The following is a 13,133-nucleotide window of genomic DNA, read 5'->3' as shown; positions in this document are numbered from 1 at the left end:
GCTTGCTTTGCATGTTTTATTTTATTATATTTTACCATTGTTTCATTATTTAATATTATTGTTTTACTATCCATATGATTTTATTCATAATTTCTTTTCTTACTTTTGTCAAATCAAATCATTTATATTAGCTCTTTTAGGGCTGCACAGTGGTTAGAGCTGTTGCCTTGCAGCAAGAAGGTGTAGGTTTGTGGCCTAACCCATACCCTAACCCTAACCATTGGGGTTTTTTTCCTAACCTAAACTAAAAGTTAATTTACGCCATACCTTCAAAACCAGTTTTTAGGGGATTAGCATTGTGTGGACCAGCAAAATGTCCCCACAATACAAAAATGTCCACACAGTGCAGGTCCACTTTAACCTATAAACACACACACACACACACACACACACACACACACACACACACACACACACACACACACGAGTTTGTAGAGGGAAAGAAAACATGCCTCTAAAGTAGCTGCGTTGGGCTAACCAACGCAGCTACTGTATGTATGTCGATGGGCTAAACCGTGTTTGTTGTTGTTTACAGGAAGTAAGTTGATGCACTTCCTTCTTCTACCAGAGGGTGGCGACTGCAGTGATCTAGTCGGCAAGTTGAAACGTTGAAACACTCTGCTTTTGTCTCCCTGGCGTCCACTCCAGCTGAGACAGTCCTCGGATTCATCTGCAGGTGAGACGCCGCTGAACTCTGCTCTTGTTAACGGGGGTAAAACTTCACAAGAAGTCGTGCAGTAGTTTTACCTCCTGCGCGGTTTTTAAATCGTTTTGAACATTTACAAAAAGCTATGTCCGCTTTCTAGGTGATGTTGAAAGAAAGAAGTTTCGTCGCACAAGGAAAGCCTCGGGCGTGTAGATTTTGTGTGACGTAGGAATGTGCTGAGAGGATTTGCGGAAAGGGTGAAAACACGGTTAAAACTAAACTTCAGCAATCACGTTTCAAACTCGTGTTCTGGATTTTAAACGAAGACGTGGATTTTTCTGGGCTGCTTAAAGCTTATTTTAAGTTAATAAAAGATTTAGCGTTTTCTGAAAAGTTTGTTCAAGGGGCAAAGGAGACGCGCTTATCAGCCAGAGAGGGTCAGATTCCAAGTATGGAATAACAATGGTGCCAAAAACCGCTAGAAGTGTGGAAAGCTTCAATGTCACAAAAATAAAGCATTAAATGTGTTAATTGAATGTTCCAAATAAACACTTGCCTATCAAAGTTGGAGCTTAAGCTGAAAATTGACTATGGTGCTAAATTTATAAAGAATTCTTAAGCCAATAGATATTTTAAGTTCTACTGGTAACAACAAATATTGAATTTGCTGACATAATAATCATTTATTAAAACAATCTGAATTTTAAATTGGCCCATTACAGATTAAGCCGGTTTAATTCACCAGCTTGTTTTTAGAATTTGAACAGATCATTTAGCTTTCTACGTTAAACAAGCATGGGGCAGGTTGAAGAAACGCGGCTGACGCTGCAAGTGACTACAGCACAGCACAGGAGCACACACAAACTCAGATGCTGCAGAAGCAGCTATGTTACACAACCACAAACCTGCTAAAGGATTAGCCCAGCTTACAGGTTGGGCTGTAAGTCAAATATGACATAATTCTAATGACTCTGGTGTTCGGTGTCAAGAATGTTCAGTATCTAAACATTCAGTTTTACACAGCAGCTGTAGCATGATCACAGCTAACGCTACTTCTGTAGCATGATGATCACAGCTAAAGCTTGGTTTATGCTTGACGCATTCACTTTCCGCGTGGTGATGCGGCTCACGGCTGGAACGCGCTTCACAACTCGCAGCGTTTATGGTTTGTGCGGCTCGTCTCTGCGGTGAGTCAATATTCTCCCAAACTGAACGGGGCAGCATGGAGCTCTACAGCATGCATCCAACACTACACCATAGTAGAAGTAAAAATGACTGTTTACAACATGGTATTTCAGCATTTTTAACAGCGTCCTCGTCTTTTCCGACAGTGCGAGCTATTTCTCTCCAAGAATTATTAACAACATGTTGATCACGGTGATCTCTGAGAGCTGAATCATACAAATGTCTGTATTTACGAACCTCTGCCGTGCCGGTCCGCCATGTTTTTCCGCGTCCGACCGTCCGCGTGGTTAGAAATTTTCCGAAGTGCGCGTTGCAGAAATCTTGGGCCGTGCGGAGACGCGGTGGAGGGGCGTGGTTGTTAAAATGACGCAACTTTTCCGCGCGGAGCCGTGCGGACCTCGCGGACGCGTCAAGCATAAACCAACCTTAACGCTGCTGCTGTAGCATGATGATCACAGCTAACGCTGCTGCTGTAGCATGATGATCACAGCTAACGCTGCTGCTGTAGCATGATGATCACAGCTAACGCTGCAGCTGTAGCATGATGATCACAGCTAACGCTACTGCTGTAGCATGATGATCACAGCTAATGCTGCTGCTGCAGCATGATGATCACAGCTAATGCTACTTCATGCTAGCCCTGTCCCAGTCATCGGTGGTCATTGTCATATAGAGTTCCGAACACAGCCAATAATGTTACTTACTTGGTCACTAGGAAATGAGCAATGTCAGCATTCTTTATCAGTCTCAGATTGAGTTAAAGCAGCCTCCATTCATCAGTCGCGTATCCAATACACATTCGGGTCCATGCCCGACTTTTATCAAATCTGGTTTTTGACTCACGTCATGGAGACACACCTGTAGGACAGGACAGGAAGTTCAGGACAGAATTTTCCTGCCCCATGATCCTTTAATATAGAACTAAAAGGGGTTGTTCCTGTCCCAATATTAATATGCCAACATTTATTTATATATAAATATAAATTATTTGCTTCATTGAGGTCATCTGTTATCAGTTAACTTTAGCAGTTAAAAACAGCCAAAAGATGGAAAATCGGCCAATGGCTTCAACCGTTCTCCTCATAATTACCCTCCTACTGGTTAACTTCTGTGTTTAAAGAGCAGAAATTAGCTTTTCCAGCTTTCATCAGCAGTTAGTTCACTAAACTATCATCTGTGACTCGCGGTGAAGCTCTTCTGTAAGTTGATGTTTAGTGAATGACTAACAAAGCTCTTGGTGTGCTGAATCTTGTCTGAACTCATACAAGTGCCAGTTCCAAGTATAATGACGCACTCTGGCGATTAAACTAAAACTGTAATTTCTTGTTTCATGCATCTAATACCAGGAATAACACAATGTGCAAATCTGACAACTCAGCAGTTCTCAACGTACGGTACAAGCACTAACAGTGGTCCTCAAGATGTGCTTGAGTACTTAGTGGCACGAAGAATTTTTGAGAAAAAGCTTAAAAAAACAGCTGTAGAGAAAAGAATATTTGGTGATTCATAATAAATGAAAATGTAAGCTTAGCTTTTCTTCTCAATTTATGTGTCATTTTAGAGACAAATTATATGAAACTTGGTCAGAATTTACTTTAAATTATTACTTTTAAGATCCCACGATCATCTCTGTTGTGTATAATATATTCAAATATCTCTTTACCCTCTGGTTCTTTTTGGTCCAATTGATTCCCATTATAAATATTTTGTGATCTACAGCAATTATCTGTCGTCATTAAATAAATTAAGCTTCCCAGACCACCAGGGACCGATGATCATCACGTAATCTTTTAAAAGAGTCCTTGCTCTCCTTCATTTCAAATTGCATGGACATGAAAAATGGCCTTGGTGCTATGGGACTGAGTGGTGTGAATATGGTTGTGTTTTGTCTCTGTGGGCATTTAAGTCAACAAAGGTTCTGTATCTGTGTTTACATGATCCAAAACCTCAACAGAGGCATACAAACGTGAAAGTGAGTAAAAAATATCTCAATGATTTAGTCTGAAATAATTGAAAATGTTTGATGAGGAGACATTTGAAACATGTTATTTATCCAGAACATTTTATTGTATTTTGAAGAGCGAACCCTTTTTGGGCCAGATGATAAAAATTGCAGTTTAATGAGTTGTTTTTAGTTTTTTTTACCTTGTGCTAACATTTTTTTCACTTTTATAAAACGTTCATTTTTCCAGCTGGAGGGTAACATTTATGAAGTTTTTAGGCGCCTCAGTGAAAATGGACATTACCACCTACGGTGAAGGAATCCATGTTAATGTAAAACTAAGCCGACTTTCCCTTGGGGGCCTTCTAAGTGATGATTAAAACCTTTGTTTTTGAGTCTCTGATGCCATTGGGACAAACCTGGATAAATAGTTGATATAGTATACATTTGTATAAAACTGCTGTAACTGAAGTACTGTGACTCATACACGATTGTGACGTTACAGACATGTACCTGTATCTACTGGGTGTGGTGGTTCTCTTCTACCTGTACCGCTGGGTAAAGGAGCAACCCAGGGTGTCCGACAAGGGTGGAAAGTTTGTGTACATCACAGGCTGCGACAGCGGCTTTGGTAACCTCTTAGCTCGGCACCTGGACAAGCTGGGCTTTCGGGTGATCGCGGGGTGTTTCACCGAGAAGGGTGAGGAAAGTCTGAAGAAGACCTGCTCTGGCAACCTGATCACCACCCACCTGGATGTTACTTCAAAGGAGAGCGTGGCCAAAGTCACGGCGATGATCACAGACCAAGTAGGAGAGCGCGGTGAGTGTATTTGAATTCTAACCTGATGGATTGTTGAAGTATTTACAGGGTGAGGGTATGGCAAGTGGTAATTCTAAATCAGCTGTTTCTTGGGTCATATTTAGAACTGTGTTAATGCACAACTGTTTCACTTGGTCACACAGTTAAACACAAATGGATAAATGGTCACTGAATTATTTATCTTTTTGAATTTTTGGTGCAATTAGCTTACAGAACAAATCTCCTTCTTAACTTAAAAATGTGTACCCAGAAATGAAACGGGTTTTTTTTTTCAGTGAAGCTCCGCCCACACCCGCTTCCACAAAACGCACCTACCGCAAAGTCTTTGGCAAGTCAATTGTTGGGGGCAGCAGTATCTCAGGAGGTAGAGTGGATTGTCCAGTAATCGGAAGGATGTAGGTTTGATCCTGGCTCCCGCAAGAGAATGATGTTGCTGTGGCAAGACGCCTAACTTGTCTTGCGGTGGTGTCTGTGATTGGCAGCCTCGCCTCCGCTGTCCGCCCCAGGACAGCTGTGGCTACATTGTAGCCCATCATCCCCTGTGTGTGAATAGGTGTGGTACTGATTGTGTTGTGAAGCAGCTTGGGGTTGTAGAACCCTAAGAAGACACTATACAAATACAAGCCATTGACCATTTATTGGCTGTGGTATTCCACTGGATGAAGCGTCTGCCTTTAATCTTGTTTTACCATGTCCTATCGCCGGTTCGAGTCCCAATGTTGGCAGTAATTTATTTAGCCCGCTGAAGCAGATTTCCTTTAGTATCCAGACAACTCTACGAGCCAACAGGACAAGCTGTGTTCACAGACAATGGGTCCATCACTTAGGCCCTGTCTACACGTTGCCGGGGATCTGCCAAAACGTAGATATTTTTCTACGTTTTGGCCTGTCATCCACACGAAAACAGAGTTTTTTCACACGAAAACAGATCTTTTTAAAAACTCCGGCCAAAGTGCAGATCTGCGTTTTCTCCGTTTTGGGTGTCTGCGTGTGGACAGACAAAACCGGAGTTTTAAGGTCCGCAACGTCACTTTCTGCGACAAAAAAATGCTGACATCACGTGTGCGACCTGTGTTTACACTAGCCGACAGCATGGATGCCCTCAGAGCTGCGCTCGCTTTATCAATTGTCCAAGCGCTTTTTGCTTGTTTGTTTTTGCAAGCGGAATTACTGCTCCTTGCGGAAGACCACAGACGAAGGACGAGGTTAAGAACGGGGGAAGGACTGCCGCCTACAGGTCTGGCATGTCCTTAACGTATTTATCCGGGTACGTGTGGACAGAGTTTTTTTTTTTTAACGATGTGGTGTGGATGCAAGTTTTTGGAGGGGCGGATATTCGTTTAAAAAAAAACGGCTACGTGTGGACTAGGCCTTAGAAATTACCAGACTCTGAACAGAACACGTAAAACACATCTTTCATTGATATTTTTCTAATGACCAAAAACAATGAAATGTTCCCTCCACACTGCACTTTTAATTGGTAGGGTGAACCCTCAAACCCTGTGATCATTTACATATTTTTACTTTTCAAAGTTTGGACATTTTATAGAAATACCTGGATGTTTTCTATTCCAGGTCTTTGGGCTGTGGTGAACAATGCTGGTGTAGCGGTTCCCACCGGCCCATGCGATTGGCACATCCTGGATGACTACAAAGCCATGCTGGACGTCAACCTGTACGGGGTGATCGGCGTCACCCTGAGTGTGCTGCCACTAATCAAAAAGGCCAAAGGGAGAGTGGTGAATGTTGCAAGTGTTTTTGGGAGGATCAGCCCCGTTGGGGGTCCATATTGTGTCTCAAAGTATGGCGTGGAGGCATTCAACGACAGCCTCAGGTGAAATATTTCCTTGTCTTATCTTCCAGAATGTTGACATAAAGATTTGTTAAAAACTAACTGCCTTTTTCAGGATAAATATGGCTCCTTTTGGTGTCAAAGTCCTTTGCATTGAGCCAGGCTTCTTCAAAACCAACGTGACTGACAGTCAGATCCATATCAAAAACGTCAAAGACCTGTGGGACCGCCTGCCCCAGAACATCAAGGACGACTACGGAAGTGATTACGTTCAAAAGGGTACAAGTGGTTCATATTTTTCCTCTTTTAACTCAGTTTCATGTCTTGTTTTCTAATATGTGCTTTCCCCACCACCTCCCCAGCGATAAAAGTGATCGAAGGAAAGGTGTCGAAGCTAGCTGACGCTGATCTGATGAAGGTGGTCGACTGCATGGAGCACGCCATTTCCGCCACCTGTCCCCGCAAACGCTACTCCCCCGGCTGGGACGCCAAGCTTTTCTGGCTGCCGCTGTCATACATGCCATCATGTGTCACTGATTACATCTTGCTCAAGGAGGCAATTCCTATTGCCAGGAAATAAGTAGTCCATCCAGTTAATGTACTATCAGAGGACAATACACCAAAGATGTTTGTCTTGGTCTCTGGTTGTCCATGAAATTATTAGACACATTCCCAAGGCCACTTTATCGTGTGTTTTGGCTTATTCAGCGCTGGTTATCACTTTGTGTTAAAGGTAATAAAAAACTAAAGAACCAGCTTTTGACCTGATTATAACTGAAGCAGGACCAAGCTTCCTTTAACCCTCCCCCAGGGTTAAAATATGAGACTAGAACAGAGGGTGCTGTTTTTAAAGTACTTGAATTCTGACTGAAGTTCATGAAAGATCAACTGAAATAAATTTTGCACAAAAAAAAAAGGCAATTTGTTTAATTGGTTCATTTGTTTGTTGTAGCTAGGCTTCTTGTCATTGGATAAGTCGACATCCCTACAAGGTTCAACTTGTAAGGATCAATGAAACTACAAATCAGGCTTTTAGTGAACTATGAGACATGTCACCATTAATTTATGATCATAAACATTTGTAGCAGTAGGACAAAGACTACCGTATAGCACAAACTTATTTGGCACACAAATTAAAACTGTGGTATTAAGGGTTAGAACTGCGGTGGAGCTAAGGGGAGCCTGGCCCCCCTAAAAGATCACATGTAATACACCAAGGAGAAACCTTAAAAATTATCCACTTTTAGTATATATTACGTTATTTACTAGGGATGTCCCGATCCGATAACATGATCGGAAATCGGCCCAATCACGTGGTTTCAGACTGACGCTGGGGGGACACCGGCTGCCGAAGCACTTCGAAACGAGGACCGCCTTCATTCTGCGCCCTTGTTATCCTATTCTATAGACCACATGGGCCGCCCGCGTGCCGGCGCTCCAGCCCATGCCGTGCAGCGATCATTTCGGCGTCTGCTGTTTTTTTTTGTTCGCGAGCCGCGGGTGAACTGTGTCAATTCTGGCAGGAAGTCAAACCTAGACATAAGAGGCAGGCCGGTAAATTTAACAAAATAAAGCATTTCAAAATACAATTCCGCGATAGTCAAATGTGTTTGTAAACAGACACTGCATAAAAACCGTGTGTGTGTGTGTGTGTGTGTGTGTGTGTGTGTGTGTGTGTGTGTGTGTGTGTGTGTGTGTGTGTGTGTGTGACCACGTGAAGGGGGTGTGGTTTTGGGTGTCTATCAACCGGAGCAAACAGGACAGAGGCAGAAAGTCATAGGCCAGCTATTAACAACTGTTTCACACCATAAGTTCACACACGGACAAACACACACAAACAGCAAGGGGGAGGGGGGTGTAGAGGAAAAGAGCAGAGATGTTTTAAACCTTTCATCTTTGATGGTTTTGTCTCTTTGACAGGTCAGCAGGAAGATCAGAAACCAGTAAAGATTCTGAGGGACACTGGTGGTTCCCAGTCATTTATTCTGTCTGATTGTCTGCCCTTCAGTAGTACTTCATCCTGTAAAGCCAGTACAATAGTACAAGGGATTGGGATGGACTATGTACCGGTACCATTACATCAGGTCTTTATAAAGTCAAAGTTGGCTTCAGGTGTCTTTGATGTGGCTGTGAGACAGTCATTTCCTGTCGCTGGAGTTGATTTCATAATGGGAAATGATATTGCAGGGGACAAGGTGATTCCTATGCCTGTGGTGGTGGATAAACCGAAGTCCCTGTTAGAAGAAGATGACCTGTTGCGATCCCATCCGGATGTGTTTTCTGCTAGTGTCCTTACTAGGTCCCAGGTTAATAAGCTGGAGGACCTAAACTTGAGTGATTCCCTTTTAGGATCGGCTTTGATAGAGGACCGGCTATCAGCTGCTGACCCTTCTGAACTCGAACCTGTTGATCTGAGCCCAACCATTAACCCAGAGGATCTTTCTCTACCAGTTTCACGTGAGTGTTTGAGCAAAGCTCAAAAAAGTGATGTAACACTTTTTAAATGTTTTGAAGGGGCACTCAACAAAGATAAAAGACTGTCACACCAGTTTTTCTTTGAGGGTGGGCTGCTATTAAGGAAGTGGGTTTCGCGACCAGACCTGCAAAAGGAAGGTGATGATGATTGGGGTGTTGTACACCAAGTGGTCATTCCAAAGGGCTACCGAGAAGAAATAATGCATCTGGCACATGACCACCCTTCGTCTGGTTATCAAGGGATAACAAAAACTTACGACCGCATCCTTCAGCATTTCTTCTGGCCGGGCTTGAAGAAAGATGTTGCCAGGTACTGTAAAATGTGCAAGGTTTGCCAAATTGTGGGAAAACCCAACCAGGTGGTACCACCTTTTCCCCTTAGTCCCATTCCTGCTGTTGGTGAGCCTTTTGAGCGTGTTTTAGTGGACTGTGTGGGCCCTCTACCAAAAACAAGAACCGGTAATCAATTCCTCTTGACGATAATGTGTGCTGCAACCCGATTCCCTGAAGCTGTTCCTCTTCGGAGAATCACCGCTCCAGCAATAAGTAAAGCACTCCTTAAGTTTTTCACAATATTTGGACTGCCACGAACCATACAAACCGATCAAGGCAGCAATTTTCTATCTAAACTGTTCAAACAGACGTTAAAGTCTTTTGGCATCAAACATCTCACATCTAGCCCTTACCATCCCCAGTCACAGGGAGCACTGGAAAGATGGCATCAGACTTTAAAATCGATGATTCGAAAGTACTGTTTTGAAACTGAGAAACAGTGGGATGAAGGATTACCTTTCTTATTGTTTGCAGCTCGTGAGGCGAAACAAGAGTCTCTTGGTTTCAGCCCAAATGAACTGATCTTTGGGCATAAAATAAGAGGGCCATTGAAGGTACTAAAGGAAAACTTCTTGTCTGCCGGCCCCCAACCCCAAACAAATGTGCTTGACTTTGTCACCCAGTGTCATGAAAGGCTATATCGTGCTTGCTCCATAGCCAAGACATCTTTGTCCACTGCCCAACACAACATGAAGCGTCTGTTTGACAAAAAGACCAAAATGCGTGTTTTTCAGCCTGGTGACCAAGTACTTATGCTGGTGCCCACATCGGGCCCCTCTCTATCAGCCCAGTTCACTGGCCCATATTATGTGAAAACCAAAGTAAATGACACAGACTATATTGTCCACACTCCTGACAGGAGGCGCCAAACCCGGCTGTGTCATGTGAACATGTTGAAGCCTTTTCTGTCCAGGGAAGGAGGATGCAAAGACCAAACTGGTGGTGAAACTACAAAGGCAGCTTCTGTCGCTCTGGTGTCTGTACCCCTCAACCATGATGATGGTTTAAAAATAAGTAGAGAAGGTCAACATGGTGGTCGACTTTCAAATTCAATGATACTTGCCACCCTAAATGACTACCTTTCTTATCTTTCCAGTGATGAGAAGGAGGATGTGAAAGGCCTCATTGAGGCCTACCCTACCATATTTGGAGACGTACCGTCTCGGACATCTGTGATACAGCATGACATTGATGTAAGCGGTGTGACACCGATTAAACAGCATGCGCATCGTTGCCCTCCCCTTAAAAGGGAAATAATGAAGCAAGAGGTACAATATCTCCTCGAAAATGATTTGGCTGTACGAAGCCACAGCTCGTGGAGTTCTCCATGTCTTCTGATACCTAAGCCAGATGGTTCTGTTCGCTTTTGTACAGATTATCGGAAAGTGAATGCTGTCACAACCCCAGATTCATTTCCATTACCTCGCATGGAAGACTGTGTAGATAGCATTGGTGCAGCTACCTACATAACAAAACTGGACATGTTAAAAGGGTATTGGCAAGTACCTTTGACCCCTAGGGCATCAGACATTTCTGCTTTCGTAACCCCCAACCATTTTTTGCAATATAAAGTAATGGCATTCGGGATGTGCAATGCTCCAGCCACCTTTCAGCGACTCATGACTTCGGTATTGGGTGATGTGGAACATTGTAATATTTACTTGGACGACATTGTAATTCATTCTTCTACTTGGAATGATCACATGAACACCCTAAGGGATGTTTTCCACAGGCTTGACCAAGCTTCCTTAACACTGAATCTGGCAAAATGTGAGTTTGCTAAAGCTGTGGTAACATATCTGGGAAAACAAGTGGGTCATGGCCAGGTACGCCCCGTAAACGCAAAAGTGGAAGCCATCATACACTACCCTATGCCAACCACCAGACGTGAACTCCGCCGTTTTCTGGGTTTGGTTGGCTATTACAGGTGTTTTTGCCAAAACTTTTCCACAGTGGTGGCTCCTCTAACAAAGATGTGCAGCACCAAGCAACCTTTTGTGTGGGATGCTGACTGTCAACAGGCTTTTGTTTCTGCCAAGTCTCTTCTCTGTAGTGCACCTGTATTGGCAGCTCCAAACTTTGACAAAGTCTTCAAACTGGAGGTGGACGCAAGTGCTACTGGGGCTGGAGCGGTGTTGTTGCAAGAAGGGGCAGATGGCCTCAACCACCCGGTTTCCTACTTCTCAGCTAAGTTTAAGTCTTATCAGCTTAACTACTCAACCATTGAGAAGGAGACTTTAGCCATGCTCCTGGCTCTACAACATTACGATGTTTATGTTGGTTCAACGTCATATCCTGTCACAGTGTACACTGACCATAACCCTTTGGTGTTCCTCAAGCAGATGTACAATCGTAACCAAAGGTTAATGCGCTGGGCATTACTGGCCCAGGAATACAACCTGGACATCCAGCATAGAAAAGGAGCAGACAATGTGATCGCCGATGCCCTCTCAAGAGTACCAAGTTTATACCCTTAGCATGGTAGAACTTAATAGTGTTGTATTTTTACTGTGTAAAAATCTTTTATGGGGGATGGTGTTACGGCCATTGACCTGTAGGGGCTCTCTTGGAGTAGAGAGCTTCCTGTTTGGTGTTTGTTTGCAGGTCTGCTGCCACACCCGGGTGCCCAGCTGGGATCATTTGCTCCTCATCAATGGACCTGCATAAAAGCTCCAGCCAGCCAGCGCCCCAGCCCCTAACTCCTGGGCACAGACTGTTTTGGTGATTGTGAAGGTGTTAAAACCTGTGTAGCATAAGCTACTGTGATACCAGTAGTATTTAGTGATACTGGTTGTACTAGAAGTTCATTGTTTTATTAGTTGGGAAGTATTTGGTAGGGGTTCTCTGCCTTTTTCTTTGATGCACCGTTTTCTCCTGTTTTGTGGACAGCCAGTGTAGCCCAGGCATTGTATTTGTCTCTTTTCATTAGAGAAGGGTTGCATGTTTTTTGTTTTAGCTAAAGGGGTGGTTTTGTTTGTTGTTTTGGCCTGGAGACCCTGACGTTGAACTACTTCCCTCTTTTTGTTATAGTGTTAAGAAGTTCCTGGTTGTTTTTCTTTTATTTGTATATTAAATGCCTTCTTTCAATTTTTAGTTATTTTTTTGTGTTACACCCTAACCTCCTGGACCGCTAATTTCTCAAGGGTTGTAACAGATAGTCAAATGTGTTTGTAAACAGACACTGCATAAAAACCGTGTGTGTGTGTGTGTGTGTGTGACCACGTGAAGGGGGTGTGGTTTTGGGTGTCTATCAACCGGAGCAAACAGGACAGAGGCAGAAAGTCATAGGCCAGCTATTAACAACTGTTTCACACCATAAGTTCACACACGGACAAACACACACAAACAGCAAGGGGGAGGGGGGTGTAGAGGAAAAGAGCAGAGAAAAGGCAGAGAGAAAATGGAGGACAGGACACCAAGTGGTTAAAAGAAAAACTATGAGGCGTGCCTCGACCGCAAAATCAAATATAAGAACTTTATTGAAAGACACCAAGCAATATTTTGAATCAACGTATTTAGATAACAACTAAGGAAATATGCAGACGAACTCCACATCAATACAAACAGATATGGCTTCCCATATAAGAACTGTTCTATTTTTTGTCAGTCCGATGTTGGTTTTATGCAGTTTCACATTCTTTACAAAACAAAGATAATATGGTGTTTTATTAAGAAATTACAATTATAAAGAAAACATTTAGGTGTTAACAAACAAGAATGTTTTAACAAAACTGCTGATGTCTTTCCAAAATGTGTGTGTGAAACATTGACATAAATATAGTGGACATCTCCTTTCCATAGGCTCCAATATCACGTTTTTGAGTCCAAATGGGAGGTGGCCACCACCGCCATTTGACCGTGTCACAGGTTCCGTCAAGCCCAGACAATTCCACAAAAGGGAAGAGAGGTGGAGCTGAGGGTGGGGCTGCAAGGCTGGGAT

The 13,133-nt window shown here is 43.3% G+C and overlaps 1 protein-coding gene across 1 annotated transcript; it reads left to right on the top strand.

Moving 5' to 3' along the window:
* Positions 1-516: 516 nt before the first annotated feature.
* Positions 517-7,306, top strand: LOC107380988 (retinol dehydrogenase 7). The gene is made up of 5 exons (XM_015952425.3): positions 517-676; positions 4,279-4,593; positions 6,169-6,427; positions 6,501-6,664; positions 6,748-7,306. Exons 2-5 carry the CDS (start codon positions 4,281-4,283, stop codon positions 6,963-6,965), a joined length of 954 nt encoding a protein of 317 aa, XP_015807911.1. The 5' UTR covers positions 517-676; positions 4,279-4,280; the 3' UTR covers positions 6,966-7,306.
* Positions 7,307-13,133: the final 5,827 nt, after the last annotated feature.

The sequence above is a fragment of the Nothobranchius furzeri genome, chromosome 14 (genome assembly GCF_043380555.1).
Source record: "Nothobranchius furzeri strain GRZ-AD chromosome 14, NfurGRZ-RIMD1, whole genome shotgun sequence".
NCBI classification, from domain to species: Eukaryota; Metazoa; Chordata; class Actinopteri; order Cyprinodontiformes; family Nothobranchiidae; genus Nothobranchius; species Nothobranchius furzeri.
Note: the sequence above shows the minus strand (reverse complement) of the source record. Positions and strands in the feature narration are given on the sequence as shown.

Excerpts from the sequence above, each read along its gene's own strand:
- LOC107380988 (XM_015952425.3), top strand. The coding sequence starts at position 4,281 with ATGTACCTGTATCTACTGGGTGTGGTGGTTCTCTTCTACCTGTACCGC. Across the intron at positions 6,428-6,500 it reads GCATTCAACGACAGCCTCAG|GATAAATATGGCTCCTTTTG; the intron begins GTGAAATATTTC and ends TGCCTTTTTCAG. Across the intron at positions 6,665-6,747 it reads AAGTGATTACGTTCAAAAGG|CGATAAAAGTGATCGAAGGA; the intron begins GTACAAGTGGTT and ends CCACCTCCCCAG.